The sequence below is a fragment of the Amblyomma maculatum genome, chromosome 9 (genome assembly GCF_055883805.1).
Source record: "Amblyomma maculatum isolate TAMU_Amacu chromosome 9, ASM5588380v1, whole genome shotgun sequence".
NCBI lineage: Eukaryota > Metazoa > Arthropoda > Arachnida > Ixodida > Ixodidae > Amblyomma > Amblyomma maculatum.
Window position 1 is genome coordinate 62,976,543 of NC_139352.1, and position 24,524 is coordinate 63,001,066.

General features: G+C 42.4%; 1 protein-coding gene across 2 annotated transcripts in view; it reads right to left on the reverse strand.

Annotated features, from left to right (window-relative positions):
* The window catches only part of Rok (Rho associated coiled-coil containing protein kinase), a 57,986-nt gene that overhangs the window by 30,323 nt on the left and 3,139 nt on the right, over nt 1-24,524 (reverse strand). For both annotated transcript variants that reach the window (XM_084578877.1, XM_084578876.1), the window contains exons 2-6: nt 10,921-11,019; nt 8,658-8,739; nt 8,166-8,266; nt 5,661-5,974; nt 5,182-5,266 (exon numbers count right to left, since the gene is read on the reverse strand). In XM_084578877.1, coding sequence (XP_084435003.1) covers nt 5,182-5,266; nt 5,661-5,974; nt 8,166-8,266; nt 8,658-8,739; nt 10,921-11,019 — 681 coding nt within the window. The remainder of the gene's footprint in view (nt 1-5,181; nt 5,267-5,660; nt 5,975-8,165; nt 8,267-8,657; nt 8,740-10,920; nt 11,020-24,524) is intronic.

The following is a 24,524-nucleotide window of genomic DNA, read 5'->3' on the forward strand; positions in this document are numbered from 1 at the left end:
CTTCATTTCTATACCAGACTTGCAGAAAGCTTAGTGTGACAAAATAATATAGCACAAACCAGCCGTCACTTAAGTTTCGCCCAAATAATCGAAGTAATGGCTTTCTTAAAGTACTTTCGTTAGCCTGTTCTTTTTTCTACTCAATTTTGTATCGACACATGCATAAATGTCTCATTATTGTCATATCAAATTAAGCAACAGCTGTAAAATCAAAAAGTAATTCAAAAATGTGAAAATCACCTATAAATAGCATTAAGGAACACAACGCAAAAAAAATGTATTAAGGAACACAACGCAACAAACCGCATGAAAATCCGTGAATCCACTGTCATGATACACTTTCTGCAAGCAGGGCAGTTAGGTAAAGAAAGAAACATTTTTTTTAAAACTGAAAGCTGTTGTGAAAGCTGAAAATGGGGTATGGTTGGGGACAGCCCCTGAATCACACTTCCAAGGGTGTTTACTCCCAGTGTGCGCCGAAAAGTTGTATTGTAGTTACGTACAAGGGGACAATGGTCGCAGAGTGCACGCCCCTCTTCAACACCTGGAATTACACCTGCTTGGTGGAGTAATAATGTCACCAGATGCTTAAGTACTAGAGAGATCGAATTACATTAAAACCTGAATAATTTGAACTCTTTCAATTTGAAATTCCATTTAACTTGAAGAAGTTCTGCACTTCCATAATTCCTACCACAGTAAAAGCTTGTTAATTCGAACTTCATGGGGGGGAGAGGGTGGGGTCGAATTATCTGATGTTCGAATTACCGAATGGTCTAAAAAAAAACTGACAAGAACTATTTGCATTACGGTACATTTATCGTATTTACTCGTGTAACAAACTCGGTCGCATAATGAATCCACCTACCTTCGATTTTTGACCAAGAATTTGAAAAAAAAAGAAAAAAAAGAGAGAAGGCGTTGGTAGTTAGTGTGTTCCTCAGTTTCGTGCTGTCTTGGTCCACAATGCATTTCTTGGCAGTGCAACAAGATGCTGCGCAGCTATAACATCACGGTGTTTACCTTTGTAGTTAGCACTAGCAAGGGGGGAAATGAACTTGGCAGAGTGCCAGCGATTGTTCGATTCTGCAAGCCTCGTTTTGAGTACATTTGCTTTATCATGCCATGAGCGATTGGCGCTGGCACCGTCTCATCATCATCATCATCAGCCTGACTATACCCACTGCAGGGCGAAGGCCTCTCCCATATTTTTCCACTTAACCCGGTTCTGTGCTAGCTGCATCCACTTGACCCCTGCGAACTTCTTAATCTCATCCGCCCACCAAACTTTCTGCCGCCCCCTGCTACGCTTTCCTTCCCTTGGAATCCAGTTTGTTACCCTAAGCGACCATCGGTTATCCTCTCTTCGCACTACATGTCCTGCCCATGTCCATTTCTTCTTCTTAATTTCCACTAGAATGTCGGTAACTTGAGTTATTTCTCTGACCCACTCTGCACGCTTCCTATCTCTTAATGTTACCCCTACCATTTTTCGTCCCATAGCCCTCTGGGTTGTCCTCAACTTAAGTAGAACTCTCTTGGTTAGCCTCCACGTTTCAGCGCCATAGGTGAGTACAGGTAAGATGCAAATGTTATATACTTTCCTCTTTAGCGATACCGATAAGCTGCTAGTCATAATCTGCAAGCGCTTGCCAAATGTGCTCCATCCTAATCTTATTCTTCTTGTTATTTCCTTTTCATGGTCCGGATCTGCGGTTACTACCTGTCCTAAGTAGACATATTCGCCTACTACTTCCAGTGCTTCGCTACCTAATGTAAACTGCCGTTCCTTCCCGAGGCTGTTGAACATTACCTTAGTCTTCTGCATATTGATTTTCAAGCCTACCTTTCTACTTTTCCTGTCTAGGTCATCAATCACTATTTGCAGTTCATCCCCCGAGTTGCTTAGCAAGGCAATGTCATCGGCAAATCTCAGATTACTGAGGTATTCTCCATCTACCCTTATCCCTAACTGCTCCCATTCCTAGTCTCTGAATACTTTCTCTAAGCTAGCTGTGAATAGTACTGGGGAGATTGTGTCTCCTTGCCTAACACCTTTCTTTACGGGAATTTTGTTACTCTCTTTATGCAGAACTATGGTTGCTGTGCAGCCACTATATATACCTTCCAGCACTTTCACGTACGGCTCGTCTACCCTCTGATTTCGCAATGCCAGCATCACCGCCGAGGTTTCAACTGAGTCAAATGCTTTTTCGTAATCAATGAATGCTATGTATAAGGGCTGGATATATTCTGAGTATTTTCCTATCATTTGGTTGATGGTATCGAAAGCAGAGTACCGTTTCCGAAAACCTGCTTGATCCTTTGCTTGATTGAAGTCTAAGGTTGTCCTGATTCTATTAGCGATTACCTTAGTAAATACCTTACACGTAACAGACAGTAAGCTGATTGTTCCGTAATTTTTAAGGTCCTTAGAGTCTCCTTTCTTATGAATGAGGATAATGTTTGCATTTTTTCATGGTTCTGGTACCGTCAATGACACCAGGCACTGCGTATATAGGGTGGCCAGTTTTTCTAGCATGATATACCCCCCCGTCCTTCAGCAAATCTGTAGTTATCTGATCCTCTCCAGCTGATTTCCCTCTTTTCAAAGTTTTTAATGCTTTCTTGACCTCGTCCTTCGTCACTGGTGGAACGTCTGACTGTTTTTCCCTACCGCCAATCTCATTACAGTCCTGACTACTTTGGCTACTATCTTATCCATATTCGTGATGATGTTGCCCGCCTTGTCCCTTATCGCACACATCTGGTTTTTGCCTATGCCCAATTTCTTCTTTACCGCTTTAAGGCTTCCCCTGTTCTTTACAGTACGTTCAATTTTCTCCATGTTATACTTCCTTATATCGGCTATCTTGCACTTATTGATTACCTTTGATATCTCGGCCAATTCGATCTGGTCTGTTGGATTGGAAGCTTTCATACTCTGGCGTTTCTTAATCAAATCTTTCGTCTCCTTAGACAGCTTTCCGGTATCCTCTCTAAGTATCCTACCGCCTACTTCTACCGCGCACTTAGTAATGATATCTCTGAAATTATTGTTCCTTGCTTCTAGGGTAATCTCGCCATCCTCGGTTAGAGCTGAATACCTATTGTGTAGCGAGATCCTGAACTCTTCTGCCCTCCCCCTCACCGCGAATTCATTTATGGGTTTCTTTCTTACTAATCTGGTGCGTTCCTTCTTCAGATTTAGGCTAATTCGGGACCTCACCATCCTATGGTCACTGCATCGCACTTTCCCGATTACCTCTACATCTTGCATAATGGCGGGGGTTGAACACATTATGAAGTCGATTTCATTTTTAGTCTCCCCGTTAGGACTTTTCCATGTCCAGTTCCGGTTCTTTGGGCGCCGTCTACTGCCACTTAATTATTGGTATGAGCGGTAGCAGCAAACGCCTTTTGAAGCACACGATTCTCAAAGTCGGTGTAATAATCGTGGCTGACCGCGTACGTTCGTTGTGAAAAAAAAAAAAATTTTCCTGCATAACCCCTAGCATGCACCCGTCCAACGTCACAGCTTTTCATGGGAATTGGCTGGGGCAGCACCGACAGTGCTTAATCGTATTTCCGAATTAACACAGTTCGAATTAACGAGCATTTAGTTGCGAGTTTCGGAGGTTGCGCGGAATAGAGAGCAGTCAGCCGCGGCCGCCAGCTCCTACTCTCCGGCGCGCCAGCTGCCGCACCGGTCATGGCGCCAATTAGGCTTTACCCACTCTGCCATGGCTTCATATGCTTTCATCTTCTCCCCGTTTTGGACATGCGCAGCATCTAACTATGCCGGTTTTGCGGAGGTGTTTCTTTTTGCCACGTGCTGCGTGCCAAGCCGCACAGACATGGCGACACGTAGTTTGAATTATCTGTAGGGGAACCGACTTGCGTTAGAATGAACGGGCTTTTTTGTACACAGATCTCTATGAAGCTTGGCCGGACCAAGTAGTGCAGTTCGAATTATCCAAAAATTCGAATTTAATTGTAGCACTACGCGGGAATGCCCGATTAAAATTTCTCCACAAAGAAATAAAGCAACAGCCCACGAGAGACATGAAGCGGGAGGCCTGCAAAGTGATGTAGCGCCGTAGTGCCTTACTTCCATAACTCCCAGCACTATACACGCACGCAGGAAAGAAGCGTGGGTGTGTGCTCGTGTGCCTCATGGGTCACCGCACTCACGGGTCGCTGCGTGATGCCATTATGTTGACGAACAGCATGTCCTTTAAGAGAATGTGTCCCTAGTGCAGGTACATTATGTTCAAACCTGGTTACAGAGGTGCTAGCAAGTTAGGTTACAGAGGTGTCATGCGTTAGTTAGCAAGTTTATGTATTGAATTATCGATGACTCAAACTACGTCACGATCCTCTTCGAGTTCCGATATATCCGGGTTCAACTATAGTTATGTTCACATGCATATCGACTATTCTATAGGAAATTAAAACTGCATGCTGTGTGCCCAGCTCGTTTGCTCTGGTGGTTGTTCTCTCTGTCACGTGAGTGCAAATTACGACAACAATCTCAGGGGTGTGCATGCGCTGCAGAATTCAAAACTACTCAGCAGTGTAGATTTGCCACAAGCCACTCTGAGCCGCAGTCAGGTGTGAAAGGCAGTGTGGAGCTCCATTTTGTTTTTGCTCTCCACTGGCATTGTAATGTGTTTATAGTTAAGTTGTAGGCCTGCTGCAATATGTACAGGGTCGCTCCAACAAACACGCAAGCAGGTAGTTGCTCTCTTCAGGGTACCATGGTGCCCGACGCAGCAAGACACCAGAGCAAAGTGGCACAGGGACTAGAGACCTGGAGGTGGTGCCTCACATGGTTTAACATTTGACTTCAATGCACGGCCGACTCAAATGCAGTCACGCCTTCTCAAGTGTTCACATTAAAAGCGGACGACCCTGCACACCCTACAAGAAGAAACAAAATAAAGTCCGGTGACAGGATGAAGGGGGAAAGGCTACGCACGACGGTTTCTCAGAATAATGTTTTTTTCTGGGCCCAATTATTTTGTTGCGTTCAGTTAATCTGAACACCTTCTGAAGTCCTGATGACTTCTATTTACTGAGGGTTCACTGCACACACATTTAGGGAAGTGCATCTTATTTTAAACTTGCTTGCTTACTAAGAGATATAAAATGTCGAATATCAGCAGGCGACCAACTTACAGCATCCATGCGCATACAGGTCCCAAAGTCAGCCAATTTCAAATGGCCCCGTGCATCGAGAAGCATGTTGTCAGGCTTCACGTCTCTGTGCAGAATGGAAAAAAAAAGAAGATGTGCAGCCCAGCCAGAAATAATGGGAACAAACTGAAAACATGCCTAAGCCTGTAATCAACAGCAGAAATAAGAGAATCTTCATGCCTGGAAGTGCACGCTTCAGTAGCTGAAATTCTCAGGGAAACTAAGTCGACACACTTTCAGTGAAAGATGGCGGTTCAGTAGGCGATCAAGTGCGGGTTATGCTGAAGACATTAAGCACAACTGTACATAACAACCTGTTTAGTGCATCTCTGCTGGATTCAACGGGCTTATTTCGGTACATGTGCTGGTTTCTTCTCAGACTTCGACCCAACAAGCTCTGTGGTTACAAATTAACATCACTTAGCCCTCCGAGTCGTGCGAATGGAAAGGGGGCAGCCCACCTGTGGACAAACCCCATGGAGTGGACGGTGTCAACGGCCAGCACGACCTGGGCACAGTAGAAGCGGGCCCAGTGCTCAGGCACGTCGTAGTTGCTCATGAGGTTGACCAGGTCCCCGCCCGGCATGTAGTCCATCACCATGTAGAGGCGCCGGTCGTCCTGGAACGCCTGGTGCAGCTGCACGATCCACTGGGAGCGCGCATGTGCCATGATGAAGCGCTCTTCCCAGAAGAAGGCCGAATCTGACCGCTTCATCATCTCAAACTTGCTCAGCAGCTTCATCGCGTACACCCGCTGAGTCCACTTGTGGCGCACCTGTTGGGGGCACGGCAGCGACCAATAAGAATCGGAGGAAAGGGGGTACAGTGTCAATCAATATGAGTACGTGTTAATTCAGTAATTTCACGCTGAACAGTGCTTCAGCTAGTGTGCATAAGTTTTTACCCTGCCTGTAACAAGCAAGTGAAAATGCACGCAGAAAGCCCTCCTGGATGGCCGGATGGTTGTTCCTGTTGCCTTAGCCCAAACAGGATAAAAACCCACTTGTAAAGCATGCTCTTTTATTACAAGGTTTCTCAAACTTTTTTTTGCCTAACGGAACCCCAAGAGCTATCAATATGTGCCAAGGAATCCTCCTTGCCACTACAGTCGGCCCTCACAAGTGACGCAAAATCAGATGACGCTGGTGGTGCATTGACTTTTTATTATCTTCTTTTTTACTGTGAGGTTCCCATTTGTAAGCATTCGTCTGTTTACTTGCTTTCGGTAATCAGTTTGGTTCGGTAGCACAAAAGAGTAGACACATTTTTCGACTTCGGCAGATACTGGCCTTTTTCTTTTTCTTCGGTGGAAACAGGCTTTTCGGTGGCCTGGCACTGCCACCATTGCCTCCAAAAGGCCCACAAAAATGCCCAATGAGACATGCAAGCTTTTCTGTTTTGCCTTAGCTAAATCAGCAAGTGCCTTGAACAATGCTGGTATTGTTTCACCGGCGTTACAAACACGCATAATTATGGAACAACTTGGCCCGCTCTCATATTCTCTGAGCGAACAAGTCTTGTTTTATGGCATGCAGTATCTATTCGTGCTGCGAAGATCTGAGCTGCAGATGGCACAAAACTGAGAAACGAGTTACGACGGAAGAGCTAATGCCTCAAGATGAAACAACAAACCAGGCCCTGTGACTGGTCTGTGCGCATCACCAGAAATAGGGGAGGTGCAGTCTAGTGTAGGGAATCGCCAAAACTGCAAAAGCTTCCAATGAAATGCCTGGGTTCTGCGGTGGAACCTAGTTTGAGAGCCCCTGCATTAACACCTAACGACCCCAGAAACACCTACAGAATCTCGAGCTCACCAACAGAGGCAGTTCGCTAAGTGCTAAGGTAAGTAAATTGGGGGAGGGGGGAGGCTAGAGTAAAGCTGCCCATGCATGACCTAAATACACGGTTTTAATTATTAATTAGAGCCCCAACACTAAACATTGATTGCCAGGAACGCCAATATGGCACACTAGAGTACCTAGTAATGGCGATCACACACATGCAAGTTTCATGGCAGAAAGCAACTAAATAATGCAGGGTGGTGCAGCAAGGCTAAGTGCGCATCAATCTATTATGTTTTGTGCACTAGAGTAGAGCTACTTGTGGTATACGTCTCGACCACTCACCCTCAAAGAAATGCATCTTCTGAATGCGGCACATGGGAAAGTAAATGCAGTTAATACGCACTGACATGTATGACTGAAAAAAGAGTAAACTTCAAAAAATAGGCTCAATTCCACACAAGAATATCAAAAATGCATCAACACTGTAAGCAGGAAAAGGACGACTCCACATTAATTCTTCCCACTTGGTGCTTTATACATGCGTACAAATCTGAATGATTGGGACTGCCGCTGGGATCTGAAAAATGGAGTCAAGTTCGGAAAGAGAGCAAGTACTGATGGTTCCAGTGAAGAATTTCAGTTGCCACTTTACTTAATCAGAGTAGTGGGTAATCATATGGTGCTGCAACGGTCAGAGAGATAGGCCTGTAAACCAGTAAGCATGACAATATGGCCAGCAACGGGCACCATGCCCAAAAGAAAGTGGGTGACAGGATTGCTATGACTTCTAACATGTGTGACACGAGCACTTTATCAACATGCGGCCAGAAAACTGATGTGACCAAGGTCTGAAAACAAGCGGAGATAATGCACATTTTATAATGTACACTCTCAAGCTCAGTGTTTTCAGACGATGTTTTTCACTGCCTAATTATCTTTCTCACATGCATAATATTCTTCACTGGGTAAGAGTACATCACACATGGTAGCTTCAATATTTACAATATTATCAACTGCAACGTGAGCACCATCACACCGTGCATTGTTTTTCGGAATCTTACAGGTTTGAAACCATTTGCTAAAACACTTAAGCCATTTTGAGGTCACCCGCTTTTCTGCCCAAGCTAGCAATAATGGTTTCAAAACTGACAAGCAAACAAGAGTAAACAAGTGCATACATACCAGTTGAACCTCTCCGAAGGCGCCCCTGCCGATTGTCTTGATGACAGTGAAGTCATCTGGCTTCATTCGACATGATGATATGCTGGACACTGCCTTTTCATCTGATGAAATAGAAATGCAAGAGAAAGGCAATATTTATAGGAACTGCCACAAAAAAAATCTTGTTTTAAAGGGCAGTTCAATATGGTTCACTCATTATGGCTCTTGCCTTCCATTATCCACAATCCTCAGCTCCCTGTTCTACGATGAGAACATCTTTTTCAGCAAAGAAGATAAGTTCTAATGATTACTAAAATTATTTGTATACGTTCCAAATCGAAAAACCTTTGAAAGCAATAAAGTGAAACTGTGCTGGTCTCTTGGTAGCAAATTTAATCAGTCACATGCAATGTAACTGCAACATGTATGTCTTGTTCTAGTCTTCTGACCTTTGTCAAGGCTAGAAAGACATGCCACTCAAAATCCTCTGTGACACAATGTGCAAGAGCTCACATCGGTTCAGGAAGCTGTCGATGTTTTTCATCCTCCGGAGGGCTGGACTGTTGCAGTCCATGACCAAAGCCTGGACGGCATCCTGACATGAGAAAAAGGGATTGGGTTATAAATAATATAATAAATAGAGGTTACAAATAGAGGTTATAAATAGAGGTTACATGTGCTCTTCTTTATTATTTCGCAAGTGTTCTATACTGTATCACTAAGTTCAACAAACGGTTTTATTGATATCGTCTACAGCGGTATGTTTCATCTGTTTCATTAATTGCAGTTGGTTTATTACATAGCAATCCGCAATAAAATGCCAATCTTTTGTATTTCTTTTTTTCCTATCCATAGTTATTTGGAGTGACTCAGTTTCATGCAATCAAATTTCTGTATTTGCACGTTGTGTTTATGATTCGAAGTGCTCTTTTGTATGTTTTGTATACGTTTTTCAAACTGCACGCTGAACGTCATCCGGAGCGGAAGCCTTTGTCAGGCTCTGTAGCCTTTAGCTTTCGCTCCGGCTTTCTGTAATAGAAAGGAACAAATAAAGAAAGAAAGAAAGAATAATATGGTGTCTTCAGCTGAGGCACACTACTTCTAAGCCAATGCGCAAGAAGCGGCTTCAAACACAGCACAAGTAGAATGGCCCCATGTGACCCAGTCAAACGTGCAAAATACCCGCAGCGTGCCGTCGTTCTTTCTGCCTCCTGTTCTCCGGGACCGTTGAGGATCTCAGAGGCCCTATGTACCTATATTCGCAGAAATGGTGCGTAACGAGAAGTAATGAGGGACGCCGATGCCTGCCTGCGAAAGGTTGCTTGGTTGTCGCCATAGCAACACTCTGTTAGGCAAGTGGAAACTGGAATCCGGACATCAGTGAAGTACACAGTGTTGGGCTAGAAATGCTTTTGTGCTAAAATGTGGTGTCCTACAAGTAGCATACCGCACCAGGCATAAATGGGTTAAATTGGCACAGATGACAAGCAGTCCGTATGGCCTGTTCCATGCAGCTACAACCCTCAGACTCTGTCCAGACCGCATGTGACTGGCTCACAAACATACAGGCTTCCGGAATAACTGCTGAGATACTAAATAAAGGCTATGAGCACCTTAAGCTGCTGCAGAGGGTGCCAAAGACGACAAGCATGCTCACATGAAGCATAATGGTTAGGACCTGAGCCAATGTTACAGCAAATGAAAATCTAGTCCAGCTATCAGTTTATTACTACTCCCCTTTTTCCAACCATCACCTCCGACCCTGTTCTCCCCACCAGGAGGGCACCACTAGAGGCAACTGTAATAAGTTCCAGGAGGGATTTAGCGGCCCCTCAACTTTCAATGAAATCAGACTAAAACCAGAGCCCATTCAGGACTTGCTCAACACTGCTGGCATTACAGAAATTTCAACCACTGTTTTCCGTTATCCGTGTCTGCGTGGCAGAATCACGCCACTAGCCTGCAAAATTCTGAGTCAATGTAGGATTTCAGCTGCACAGAAGGAGCTAATATGGGTACCAGGTCACCAGGGAGTTGAAGGAAACAAGCGCGCACATGCTTCGGCCCGAGCTTTTCTTCCCTAGAATCCTTCTACGTCCTCCCTTGCTGATTTAGGCTCCCCCTTTCCATTAACAACATATTTAGAGATATTACAGTCTTTGCGCCTTGAAAGGCAGACATTCTCGAAGCCCGCTAAGGGTCTTAGTAAATGAGAAGAGTGTCTCAGAGAAGAGAACTATGTATTTAATAATCCAGCAACACTTCATGCCATTGAACCCGAATCCTTTTCAGCGCAGTGCAAATTTTGTGGCCAGAAGGCAAACTTATACCATATGATATGGGCTTGTCAACAAAATACCAGTATTGACATAATAAATCAGCCAACGTGGGAAGGCTGGGAGGCGGCCTTGTCCAGCTCGGACCTCGAGGAACAACGAGCCCTCGAAAGAGCACAGGCAGTGGCTTTTACCAACGGTGTCCCGGACTAGGGACCCGACCAGCTTTTCCTTAATCTAAGCCAATGTCAATAAATGTTTTCATCATCATCATCAACCACTGTTTTCCATCTTTTTGTTCCATCAAACAAAGAGGATTTTCTCACTCACTCCAAAATTCCCTGCTTACTCTATCAGGAATACATAGCCAATTTTAGCACGTTTCTTTTATGTATATGCCAGACAAAGAAGTCCAGTCATCTAGTGATACAATAGCCTGGAATAAAAAATTAGCAAATGCATGAACACACAGCAAATAGAGAAACAAGTGCATAGCTCACCAGGAGGCCATCGACATGGATCTCCGAGGTGTGGTCCAAGAGTTTGCGCTCCAGCTCCTGGAGCCTCCGGAGCCTCTCCGGATCAGGAACATTCTCCATCTGCAGGAATTGTAGTTTCCTTGCCGTTAACAGGTTGCTCGCTATGTCCGAGGGGCTTTATAATCATTGGCATAAAGTCTGAATCTACCAGACTACATAAAAGACAACCTGACACAGATATAATGCCCCACTTTATTGAAGCCATAGAAATGAGCCTACTTTGCGCAGGGGCAGCTTGCTTAACTCGGGATGCAAGCGTCTTGGATCTCCTCCCATCTCAAATCGAGTTGCCAGGCTATGTCCCATGGTCCCATGGCATCGCACAACCCTATGACCAATATGGCATCGCACACCCCTATGACACCCCTATGCCCGGTCATGTCACCTGCCACCTATTCCCTGCCAGAAGCATGTCAGTGATTCTTCACTCACAACAATGACACTGACAGTGACAGTGCTAGGTTTTTCTCAAGAACAGGGTACTTAACGCTCTCATGTTAAAAATGGCGAGCTTATGCAATGCTTGTCATAAATGTTAAAAGAGGGAGCAGGGAAGTGGGTTAGGGAAGAAAGAGGGTGGGAGGCAATGAGTGGTCAAGTGGCTCGGGAGGGTTATGGTGAGAGTGGAGGAACATGCGAAGCTCGGCAATAAGGTTAAACCAAAGCTACTATAGCTTCCACTGATTCATGCGCCAAGACAGTAAGCCTAGCCATATAAATGCTTTTCTCTTTACCTTCACTTACATTAAAGACTGACATTAGCCGTGGTTAGGAGCTATACCTTGACTGAGAATCTGTTAATTCAGGCCGCTTTCTGCAAAGCAATTATCGACTGTTTTTTTTGTATCATAAAACAGCAGGTCCACTGCTGTTACGATGCCACTGCCTAATGTGTTAAAGTGTTTAAGCAATGAATAAGAAGAAAAAGGGAGGCAAAAAGAAAGAATGGTCTTATGCTGTCACATCTAGTGAAAATGCAGCAACTTGTTTGCATGCTGTTGTAAATGCACACATAACTGTAATGAAAATCAATAAAACTAAAGATTTAAATATATTCAGGCTGCGATGCAAGTTGCGCTAAAGGATTAAACACCAAACTTTTTCATGCAAGTTTTCTTCTTCCAAATTATGCGTTAGACATTAGCATGCATCGACCATCCGGTGGTAATCGCACAAAACTACTATACAATGTATATTTGAATTTCTCCTGGGTCCTGTTTCAGTTTTTGTTTCATCAACAGAATGATGGCTGCGTCATCAAGCTGGTGTTTTGGTCACGTAAGACATGAGAAAAACTTCAATATAAAATGCTGGTATGGGGATTGTTGCCATTCCAGCCCTTGAAGAAGCCTGGCTTAAGATTTGTAGTGAACTTAAACAGTGCATCAGCAATTAAATTGCAGTCTTTTTTTTCTCCTCATGTAACTTAAACATAAACTACATGTCCTAGTTATCGCTCCGATGATGAAAACGAAACAAAATCAAGGAAGAAATTCAATTAAAAATTAGTTAGCAGTCATAGGCAAACAGCGTGCAATGATTAATTATTCTCATGTCCAATTCATCATTTGAAAGAAGAAAGCTCCAACTAAAGTTTGGTTTCAATACTCCTTAAAGGTGACCAATATCAGGGCTGGAATTATGGGTCGTTCTTGCAGCGGGCAGTCTCACTTGAAACTTATTTCATGGCTGCTCCAGCAGAGTTCTTCACATATAACCCATTGTGAACACTGAGTGCATTACTTATGGCAACTTTTGACCTTTAGACCCGCAAATTCATCATCGCCACCTTGATGTGCACTAAAGGTAAGGTAGCACTGGAACCATCACGCATTAAAAGCTATCAAAAAATAATATGTAAAACATTCTTGGTCACGAGAAAAAAGGGGACGTTACTTGGATCAGGTAACTTTTATTGTTATTCTTTACATATTTAAGGCAAGCTTCCCAAATTGCCCCCATCATATTAATAATGCAGTTAGATCTAAAATACAAGCTCTAAGAAGCACATCCCCAAAATAAATCAGTTATGTAACCACAAACTTATTAGCATTTCTTTTTAAGCATGCCAATTGCTCAAACGTCCCACATACGCTTAGTTTGAACTACCTTCTAAAACAGAATGACCACCAGTGGTGCCAGAAACGTGACAGCTAAAAGCACAAAAATGAGTAGTGAAAGGAGAGGCAGCCAACAAGATGCACAGTAGTATGTGTGGAAGAGCTAGAGCGGGCCGCCAAGAAGTGCGGCTATTTATTCCCCATCTCTGAAAGTGCCTATGACCCAGTACCTGACATGCAACACCTGCCCGAAGCCGCTGACTAGAAGCACTGTTACGTCTCTGCCTATTCCGTTTCTGCTTCTATTTTGTTCCCCTTTTCGTTTTTTGCCCAAAGGAACCCTTTTCCACTCTTGCAAGATCCCTGCAAGCCTGCTTAAAAGCCCCACCATTTTTAGGTCATCGGCATGCTGACTTTTGTAATCACAAAATTATCAAAGTAATGTGCCATCATGAATAACATCCGCTGGCCTGAAGAATGGGAGAACACGTGCACCCTGATGAAAGCGTGAAAGATGCATCGTTTGGACAAGAGTGGTGGCCCCATGTCAATGGCACGTATGTCTCTGGGTTTACCTCAGTGGCCCGATAAAAAACAGAAGGATGAGGCCAAAACCATGCGGAAGTACTGCTCCAGTGACCTCCAACTCCAAACCTGTGTCACGGGGCTGAGAACGAATAGTCCATCTAACCTCAACACGCAAATAATTTGCAGGGCGAAATATACAGTGACATATAAAGCGGCACTGAGAAGAAATTGAAGAAACTGTGCTCATAGATAACAGAGATTGCAGCAATCCAATCACAAAAAATCCACTCTCATTGAAAAGTGAGGTTTGTTTAGCAGAGAACCACCCCCCCAAGTAAAAAAAAATAAAAATAAAGGAGTAACGCCATTATCAGCCGACTTTGCAAGTAAAATGAGTGCATCAGCAGGCACTGATTGTTGGCAACGGATATCAGGGGTTATGTTTCAAAGCGGTGGCTACTTGTCCCTCTTTGTAAGGATGTGAAGTTTTTGAACCAAGTTGAGGAAGAAGTTCAATTCGATTTTCTCAACCATGACTACTATACAAAAATCAATATACCTGGAAAGGGTGTGAGAATCGATTTTTACTGACAAAAATAGTTAGATGGAGCTGTCCTCAGAGTCCATATCAATGCTGCAGCCTTCCCTGCACTACCTTTCAAGCCTGCCTCTAGCTGCAGCAATGCCAAGCCAAGCCAACCAACCGTGCGAAGCTCGACCACTTGAACTGGATGTAAACAGTTTTTCGGTACTTGAAGGCTAACCATAATAACCAAAGTAGACCTAGCACGTGCATTTCCTGTTTGGGAGAGTCAAGTGGATGTAGGGTGCAAACACAGCGGCCACTTGGCATCCGCTCGCTGAAAGCAATCGCTATCTGCTGCATTATCTGTAGGCCTTTCTTTGCTTATTAGCGCACCGAAGCAGACATTAATTGCTCATTCAAAGTCAGCTCTTACAGAGCATCGAGCAGTGTGTAAAGCAAAAACGAATGAAAAGGAACCTCAGATTTGGTTGGAAAAGTGAGCGGTAATAAGTGGATTACAGGAACTGATCAGTTATGCTAATGATCAGAGGAGTTATAAGCGCTATGCTGCATCATGAGAAAAAGTAGGTTTACATATAAGAAAATAAGCACTAGAGGGAGCTCACAAATCAGCAATACCACCTTATCTAAGCACGACTATCAATGGATCAGTCTTAGCAGCTGCTTCGCAGATTATGTTTTTTTTGGTCAATTGCCACTGCTCTGCCTTAAGGTGAGGGCAATGACCCTATACATCATGTTGCTCGCAGCACAGAAAAACATTAAGCCTGTGAATGTCAAAGGCTTCGTGAACCTCAGCTAGCAAGCTCTAGATGCATGCATATTTGAATGTTAAAAGCTAGCTTGGTTTACAAACCTCGACTGATCGCATTCTAGCTTTTTTCTTCTCTCTTTTTTTTTTTTTTTTTTTTACACAGCCTACAGACTACACGATTTTTCGCTTACTTGAGGTGCCAACTCAAATCACATTCTCAATCAGTGAGAAATTGTTAAACTAGTAATGCTTAACCATCTTCAGCAATGAATATTTTTTTTGTATCTGAGTAATCCAACTGTTTTAAATGAGAGTGACAAAATGTTATCATACAGAGGCAAAGCATCATGTCTATAGCTTATCAAGTGCCCCCATTAGTAGCTACAAGTATATGCCACTGCTCTGTGCAACCGATTTTGTGCCTTGCATGTACAAGACCATTTATGTAATATCCATTTATGATGTACATGACAAGGCTAACCTTTGGTGCAATGCTAGACATTAGAATTTGGTGAGCTCCATTTCATGGCACAATATGTTTCTTTGTCTTGCAGTAAGGAACTGTGGACACAAAACTGCGAAACAAAAACGAGCCTATTCGAATTGAAGTGCACCGGACAATGGCTATCATATGGCAGAAACATAATGAAATAGAAAAGATTTTCAAGCATACTCTTCGCTATGTTTCTCCTGAATATTCATAAATGCCTCAACTTCTGGACCGTATCGATTTCCCAGCTTGCATATTCATAGAAGACCTTTCAATATACATAAGAACAGGCACCCATAAAAAAAAAAAAAAAAAAAAGAGTTGCAAAAATGTGTTGCCTTTCTGTGAAGCCAAAGTTGCTGCCAACAAAAAGATGAGATAATAGGAGTGAGCAAACCTTACTGATAAGGCCTACAAATAGTTACAATCTTTGCACCCGCTCTATTTGTTTTATTGTAGTTTTTGCAGATTTAAGGCTCGAATGCAGAGCTGTGATTTGCCATAGCTGCCTTGCTTGCTATGATTCCATAGGCCTAAGGATCTATCAGATACGCCCACCTCTTCATAGCAGTTGCATGCTCCTATTTCGGGCCCAACATTTTGTTATGACTGGCCATCGGTACTAAATTAACTGACCAAAACAAAACAAAAAAAAAAAGCATGTGCTACAGCCCTGCACAGATAACTTCAACATCTGTTAATGACCGATTATCTATACAGGGTGTCCCAGGCTAAGTATAGCCGAGTTGATAAAAAACAGGGCGAGCCCTAGCCCAGGAAAGCCAGCTAAGAGTTGTTCTGACTTGAATGGCCTAGTCTGCAGTATTTACTTAATTTGCAAAAGGTAATTAGTAAACAATAATTAGCCAACCTTTTAGTTATAGGCCTGGTGGGAGAAGTGCCAATTTAAAGGTTGTTGAAATTGAAGTTTATTTACTCAACAATGAGAAGGAACATTGAGAGAAAAAAGCTCCCATGAGCTTGACAGGCTCTCGAGCCCCAATCTCGAGACCTTGAAAAATAGCTAGCTATGTTGTTTCCATCAAGCCAAAGTATACGTTTTTCTTTTTTTTTTTATTAGCGAAAAATTATATCTGGCACCATAAAAGAGCTTCCTCATGACAGCGACATCATTTTAAAGCCTAGAGATGCACCTCAAAAAGCAAAATCTGGATTTCTCTGCAGTATTCTCATCAGGAAAGCTTTGTGTGCACACTGGGCAAATATAACTCCGAAAGCTGGTCACATGATAGCTTTGTCTGAAGGCCAATAAATAAAGCTATGTAAATGAAAACAATATGGCTAGCGGTTTTCTGAGAAAATTAAAACTTTTTGCAATGGCGCTTATTCCCTCAACCCAATAACAATAATGTTGGTCAAATATTTTAGGGGAATCCCCCAAGGTGGAGCAGATTTTTGAGAAAGCTGTATAGCTTTCCTTTGTATCCGTATGGCTGCGCTTGGGTGGATGCCATTGAGTAATTACTCCATTATAACAATGTTGGCTAATTAATAAATAAATAATTAGTCCCTACTATCAAGCAAAAAAAAAGATAATAAACTGCAGATTAGGATAGGCAACTCTTTAGGATTAGGATAGGAACAGCTCTTTGTTGGTTACACTCAGGCTAGGGCTCACCGTATCATTTAAAATCTTGGTTATATTTAGCTGGGACACCTTGTGCACGTGCACACCCATTCACTGCATATTTTCTGGTGTATGAGATGCACCCACCTTATTTAGATGCACCCAACAAACAATTTGTATATAAGATGCACGCCTGTCTAAGACACCTGAATTTATCCAGGGATAGCAATGGGCTCACTATACATGCTAGTGCAACCACTACAAAATGTTCCATGCCTTTGACAACACTCCTTATGCCGCGCGAAATTACAGAAAACAAGAGGCGACAGTCAGGCCCCAAAAAATCCTTTTGCATAGGCAGATCAGCAAGACTTTCTTTATACTCAAAGCCTTCAAAGGCTTCATCTTATGATAGAGTCTTCTGATCGCGTTTTGGAGTGTCTGATGTGCTGTCGAAAAGTTCATTGGCTCCTGGCAGCAGTGCTGCTGAGACACCCTCTTACTGAGCACTGCTCCTCTGATGGTTGTCATGTTCGGACACCGTGTTCAGGCACTGGCGCAGTGCACTCATGAAGTGGGAAACACATATGCACTGAACAAACTTGCAAATGGCAAGAAGGTAAAAGGACATCGTTGTTCATGGAAACTGGAAAAGTGAGTTGCTTTATCCTAGCATGTCTTGGCAGTGTGGGTGGGAGAGGAGCATGCATGTCGCTGTCTTTTGGCATTTCGTACCATGTGGCATTACATAATACTAATTTCTGGCGTCTGTGAGACGGCCACAATTTCGCAATCGCGGAAGTCATTACTGTCGGCGTTTCAGGATAATGTTCACATAGGAACGATGGGCGAAAACAAAAAAAAAAAGCATATTAGAAGAACCGTTGTATAAAACGCACTAGCAAAATTATAAAAAAAAAAAAACGCAACTTATACACCGCAGAATACAGTATACCGAGTGTTTCAGCGAATGATTTTAAAAATTTTTGAAAAGAGAAGTTATTTCAAGACAGAAAAAAAACGTTTTCAGGTACAAACTCTCAAATGCAGTAGACAATATCCTGCACAACTACTCTAATTATCTAGCTAATTAACTAAAATAAACTAATTAACTTTGTGATGTTGTGTGGTTAGACACAATGGGGAGTTCGAAGCAGTGAACAAGGTGATACCACATCAAAATGGAGAAACACTGGTTTTCTAAAGCCCTACAGCGCAAGAAAATCTGGCAATTTTTTTCGTGAGAAACCAAAAGAGCGCAAGAAATGCGCAGGAAATCAGTGCAGACTGGTTGTCTGGTAATGATGTATGCAGTAGCTGTGGTGCTCTGTTCGAACTGCAACCAGTATTGCGCCACGCCATGCACATCCTTTTGCTTTGCAGCTTGGTGAAAGGGAAAGCCCAGCCATTGCCAACTGCACCACTGTTATTTTTGACAGCAGCAGAGCAAACAAAAAAACAACAACAAAACAAACAAACAAAGTGCACGTCACAGTAGACAGCAGGCAGTTCGAATTTCACGCCCGACCGATGGCATCATCACTGGAGTAGTTGTAGTTGCATCAGTCGCGTCTCTTGCACTTGGTTTCGGTTTCGTACAAAAATGTGTCATATATCACCACAACACAGGGCTCTAGAAAGCGAGTTTTTTTTTTTCTATTTTAAAAACTGATGGAGCATTGGTCTTATTCACGGCTCTGAATTCTCCATTACGACTAACCACCTATGCAATAATTTAAAAGTTAATTACCAGGTTTCAGTTAATTAGCTGTAAATTATAAGAGTTCTGCAGCAAATTGTCTGCTGCGCCATAGAGTTTGTTCCTGCAAATATTTTTTTTTCTCACTTCAATCTCAAAATATTTAGGAATTTTTGAAAGTGTTCGCTGAAACACCCAATATTGTGGTCATTAACAGATCACAAAAGAAAGGATCTATAGAAGACAGGAAAGCCAATGTGCAAACAGATATTAAAAAAAAACAAAGAATGAGAAGTAAAAGAAAAAGAACAGCGAAGCATTAAACTTCAGTTAAATCTCCCACTACAAGATATCTGCTTTGTAGTATGCTAAAACATTTCAGCTATAATGTAGAACTGAAAAATTTCATACTAGTTTTGTGTCTAGAGAAGAACGAAAATTATTACAGGTTCTTGGCCAGCTGAAGGCTAGCACCTAACCAAAAGGTTATGCATACACCCTCCACACATTGCTTTACAGGGAATAAAAGAAGTTAGTCTCAATAAACAATGGAAAGAAAGGACAAATTTGAAAGGAATCATAGTTTCACTGGCTATCCCAGCTACCCAAGCTATAAATTAAACCTGCATTAATTAGTCCTCAAACGTGATGCAATTTTTCAGTTGCACCTGGAAATAGATAAGCAGATAAGATAAGCCCATGGAAATAGATAAGCAGAGGCTTTTAGAACCAGTGCTTCTTCTACCGCCAGAAAAACAAATGATGTATCATGTGTTTCTTGAAAAAATAAGAAGCCCTCGCAAAGATGGTGGTCTGCAGAGCGCTCAGCATAAGCACAATGCCTGGAGATAACGTAGGTAGGTCAACCAGCACTGTCACAAATAAAGCAGCTCATACACCACTTAGCTGATGCCATTGCGATAACTGTGGTCAAGTCAATAAGATATGGTACGGAGGTTACACTTCCAATGCTATCAACCATCTCAGAAACAACTGTATTCAGGTATGCCAAATTAGCCCTACCTAATTTTCTGATGGTTCTTGTCAAATTAAGGGATCAAAACGTAATGCCGGCACCATGTTTTTTTCATAAATCTTTCTAGACAATGGGCAACTGTGTCCACACACACACACATGTACGTGCACACATGCACACACACACAAAAATCAGCCTTAGTTTTGCAATAGATTTCTCACATAAATGTGTTACAAAATAAATATTTCCCGTCTAGATGGATGACAGCGGCAGCCAATTGGTGCTGCCTGGATTTAGTAGCAGTAGAACAAAGTTCATAATGTTTGCCTTAACTATATTTGTAGCCAGCCTAAAACTGTATCAACTCTAGCAACCGCAGTATAAAAATTTCAAAACATGAATAAATGAGATATTTGGAATGTTCTGCCAGCAAGCTGAATCAATAGTAATTATGCATTTTCTCATATTTAGTTCCTTCCATTTAATGACCATTCTGCAAAATTTTAAGGAAAAGCAGCAGCAACAAATGTTTCATTAATATGCACCCAAGTTTGGCAAAATTAGACATTCGTGTGTCCTGCACAAATTACAGCATATACCTACACTATAGTATGATACAAACATATATACAAAAATGCCTCATTTTGAGAAGCTCGTTTCTGGTGATTTTACATTGTTTTACGCATGCACACTAAAAATTCCAAATTTTCATTGGGCAATAAAAAAAGCTGCCGTACATTACATGAAGCATTCTATCACCGAAGCAGATTAGCCGTCCTTATTAGAGACGTCAACATTACAAAACTTTCATAATGTGAAACTGCTGTCTGGCCCCTCTTGCAACATGACCCATTTTTTTATCGAAGCTGTCAACTCCCCTACTACAGGTTGAATTTTTTGGGCTAAAACGAGAAAAGAAAGAGAGAGATAGAACCGTGCCAAATTCAATTCCATTTTAATCAAAAACAATCAGTATTCCTCAACACACATACCACAATTACAATACATAATCACAATTAGCTGGTTATTAACAGGAGTAACACTCCGACAAAGAAAAAAATTAACAGATGAAGGAAGAGAAAGACATGGGAAGACATTGTTATTGTTGAATTAAGTAACACAATTTCCCATTTTGAGGTATTACTCCGCCACTTTACATGCCTCTGAAAACCAGGAAGCCCCAGGAGTCGGACTTGGATGCTATTAGCTCAGCATTTTCTTTAAATTATTTTGTTAGGAATGGTCATGAAGACCAAACACCGCAGTGGTTCGAATGGGTCTGTTTGAAAACAAATGCCATGAACTGCAGGAGTGGCGGCTAGCTGAGTGGGGAAAGCCAAGGTCTCGGAAGGTTGTTTCTTCCCGCAAGGCAGAGCTGACAGGTAGATCGCCTGGATTCGGAGAGGGGCACGAAACATGGCAGTTGGCAACACCGCATGTGACCAGATGTTTCAGAGATGGACAGCAAAGGAGGCAGCACCGAGTTGCGTGCGCAGTCCCAGAAATATGTTGGCTCCCTTTTGGCTGCCACCATCCTTCTGTATGTGTGGTTGGCACTGTAACTGTGCATAAACGGCTTTGTGGAATGTACGCGATGCAAGTAAGTCAACCTCGTGGGTACCGGGATGCTAATTGCTACCAATTAGCTACTATAAAGGTCTCCAGAATGTTTCGGGCATTTCTGTGCCAAAAGGGTACACTTGACTCTGCTCTTGGAGTTACTATGGCTGGTTTCGAGGGTAATGCACACTCTTCCGACGTAACTACGAAGAGAGAAAAGAGAATGCCAAGCTTGGCACTGGTAGTGGTCCAAAAAACGAGGAACCATTGCACTTCGCCCTAATAAGGCCAGTCTGGCTGAGAGATGAGGTCTGGCCCGACATTGCTGGCCCTCTGTATGATAGTGACAGCCTTGGTCGATTTGCAAATAAGCTGTGAATAAACTAGGCTGCACACTGCATGAAGAAATTGCTTCGTCTGTACCAGAAGCGCAAAGCTAAACCAAAAAAATGATCCACAGAATTAAACTAGAACATTGAGATTCACCAGCGATTAAAATATAACTCCCCCTCCACACGAAACGTCACCTGTATGCAGATCCCTGCTAACTGCCACCACCTGCCCAGTTGTGATGCAAACTACTCCACTGCATGTCAGGACAATGACATGAAATCATGCACAAGTGTCATGAAAAAGTGTCATGTTTTGGCAGCTTTGAGGGTTAGAGCAGCAACTGCCAGCATGTGAACCTTGCGAGGCCCAACCTCTCGCGTCACTCAGCGCAATGGCATTGTTATCTCATAGTTCCATCATGTAACTTCCGTTCCTGTTTTTTAAAATGACGAAAGCGTTTCTTGCTACAACCTAAACCCTAAGAAAACATTGTTGTTTTAATTACCATTAAACTAAATGATCGGGGATGACAAAAAGGTAAACAGAACCTCCAGGTGATTTTTAACCCCAAAGTAGTATGTACCACATTATATTGCCAAAAAGAATCCGATATTTCATATGTCAAAAATAATACTTGTCACAAGAAAAAAACGAAATGAAAGAACTGCATTCTGAAATAAACGCAGAAAAAAAACTCGGCCAAATTAAAAAAAAAATAGAAACCAGTCGAACCCACATGCATAACCACAACTGATCCCGCTGTGTGAATAAGAGCTCACATATTTAAAAACGGTTTTTTAAATCATGCGACCACCAAGACTATTTTAATTGAACACGATCCATGTATGCTGCATAAATGACTGCAGACCAACAAACATACAACAAGCTCTAGGAAAAATGTCCAACAAGTGTGCCACGCACGTCATTCTACAGCACCCGACAAAGAAGCCGTAAAAGTGCCTGAACGAACAGCGGCTCATGACAGGAGGAAGTAAAATGGCCTAAAATATGGCAGCTTGCAAGGTTGAACAAACACTGAAGGAATGGAGGTGTGCATACAAGCAGCATTACGTACACACCCAGATGACACTTTAGTGCTCTGGGATGCAAGTGAATAAGTATGCATTACAAAGGCACAGCTATTTCTCCACGAAATAAAATCACATACAAGCCACCTTTCGGTATATTGAAGTTTGGATTGTGGCAATCAAAAGAAACGTACAGCAAAAAAAAAATAATCATGCTGGATCACCTTTATGTCAGCCTAGAAAACTAAAATGAATAACAGTAAGGAACTATTTCACAAAATTTTCTACGGTATAATATCACTAACATGCGCATCTATCTTATTTTCACATTATTTTGATGCCTTGTTCCAAAGTTTAGTGACAGTTCATTTTAATGTATACCACTACTACCCACATCCTAGCAAAAACCACATACGTATGCGGCTGCAGCCAATTTGATCTCAGACCTTTGCAAGCCTCAATGGAATAGAAAATGTCTTTTATCGCCAGTGGGTTTCGAACCCAACTATTTTAGCCCCTGTGTCATGTCTGTAGCTGGCTTCTTCACATGCTAAGCTGCCAGTCTTTAGCACTGTAGGGCCATTTTTTTTAGCCTAGAGTAGCGACACTAGCGTAGCAATACACCATTGGAAGTACTGAAGCTTTGCTACACTGGTGTAGGTGGTGTAGGTTAAAAAAATGGCCCTTGTGTTTTGGATGTCGTCATGTTCACCTCCTCTAACAAAGTTGCACTAAAGACAAGAATAAATAGTAATCACCGAATGATAATCAGTTTCAATGCGTGGCTGCATTTTGACACCTGGCCTACAGGTGGCGCAAGAAGAGGACGACAACGTTTCACATGCAAGTTTGTTCTACAAATGGCGTTTGCCTGCCCAGTAGTTTGCTTCATAGTGCAGCCTACACCTGTCTAAACTGGTTGTGTCTGCTTTCTCAAATTAAGATGGAGGCTAACCTAGGCTTGTTCGCGTTGTTTGACACACAGTATTGCCGTGCCTGACAATGGAAAACAGCTGCGAGCAAGAAGACTATGACAGTGGAAGTCAACAGATAATAAAGTCAATTTCTTCGCATTTGATCTATACTTCCAACACCGCATAATGACAGCACCCTCCTGAAATGTGGCGGGAGCCACCAGGGATAAAAACAAAAAACATTCTGCTTTCTTTTCCCTTATCGCAGGTCACTTGTCCAGTCTATGAATGTATTGTTCACTTCCTTGACCAAATTAATTGCATAATTTCATAAACAAAAAGCTAGTGATATTTCAGATTAAAGAGATAAGGGATAGCAGGCCAGTAGACAGAAAGGCATGCACAACTGCATTGTTTTGTACTTGATCTAGTAAAGAATGTCCAAAACAAACAATAATGGGACCTTTAGCAGAGGTCAAGTGAAAGCTGATTGCGAATAGACCGGGCGAAGACTTTTAGGACACAACGCTATACGACAGCATGTTACTCTCCCACAAAGCGAAGCAAACATTCGTCATTCATCTGTGAACATCGAAGACATTGCATGCCTAAAAATCACCAAACTTTACCTCAACCAAATTTCATAAAACACAAAAATCTCAGTACTACTGCTGCTGCTGCCGATAAAACTTTATTCACAATAAGTGGGAGGAATAAGTGGAAGTACTACTAAATACATTAGCACAGAAACAAAATACTAAATAAAGTGACTGTGTACTTTGAGAGACAAAACATTTTCATACTTTTCACCTTGGCCTACACAACCAGAATGATTCCATATTCCTTTTGTTATGGTGGAGAGGGATGACCTCTTGTTAGCTCTTAAAGGTGTATAGACATCAAATTCCGGTTACATGTTTTCTTCTCATTAATAATGTGTAAGACATCATTCTACATGGATCATCATGTTGTATCTGCCTAGAATAGCTGAACAACACCAAGGTTCTGTATGGCTCCCGTGAGGAATGAAAAAGACTGATATTAATGATAGTTTGTTCAGTTGTGATTCCGCCACTTGAGGGAGGCTG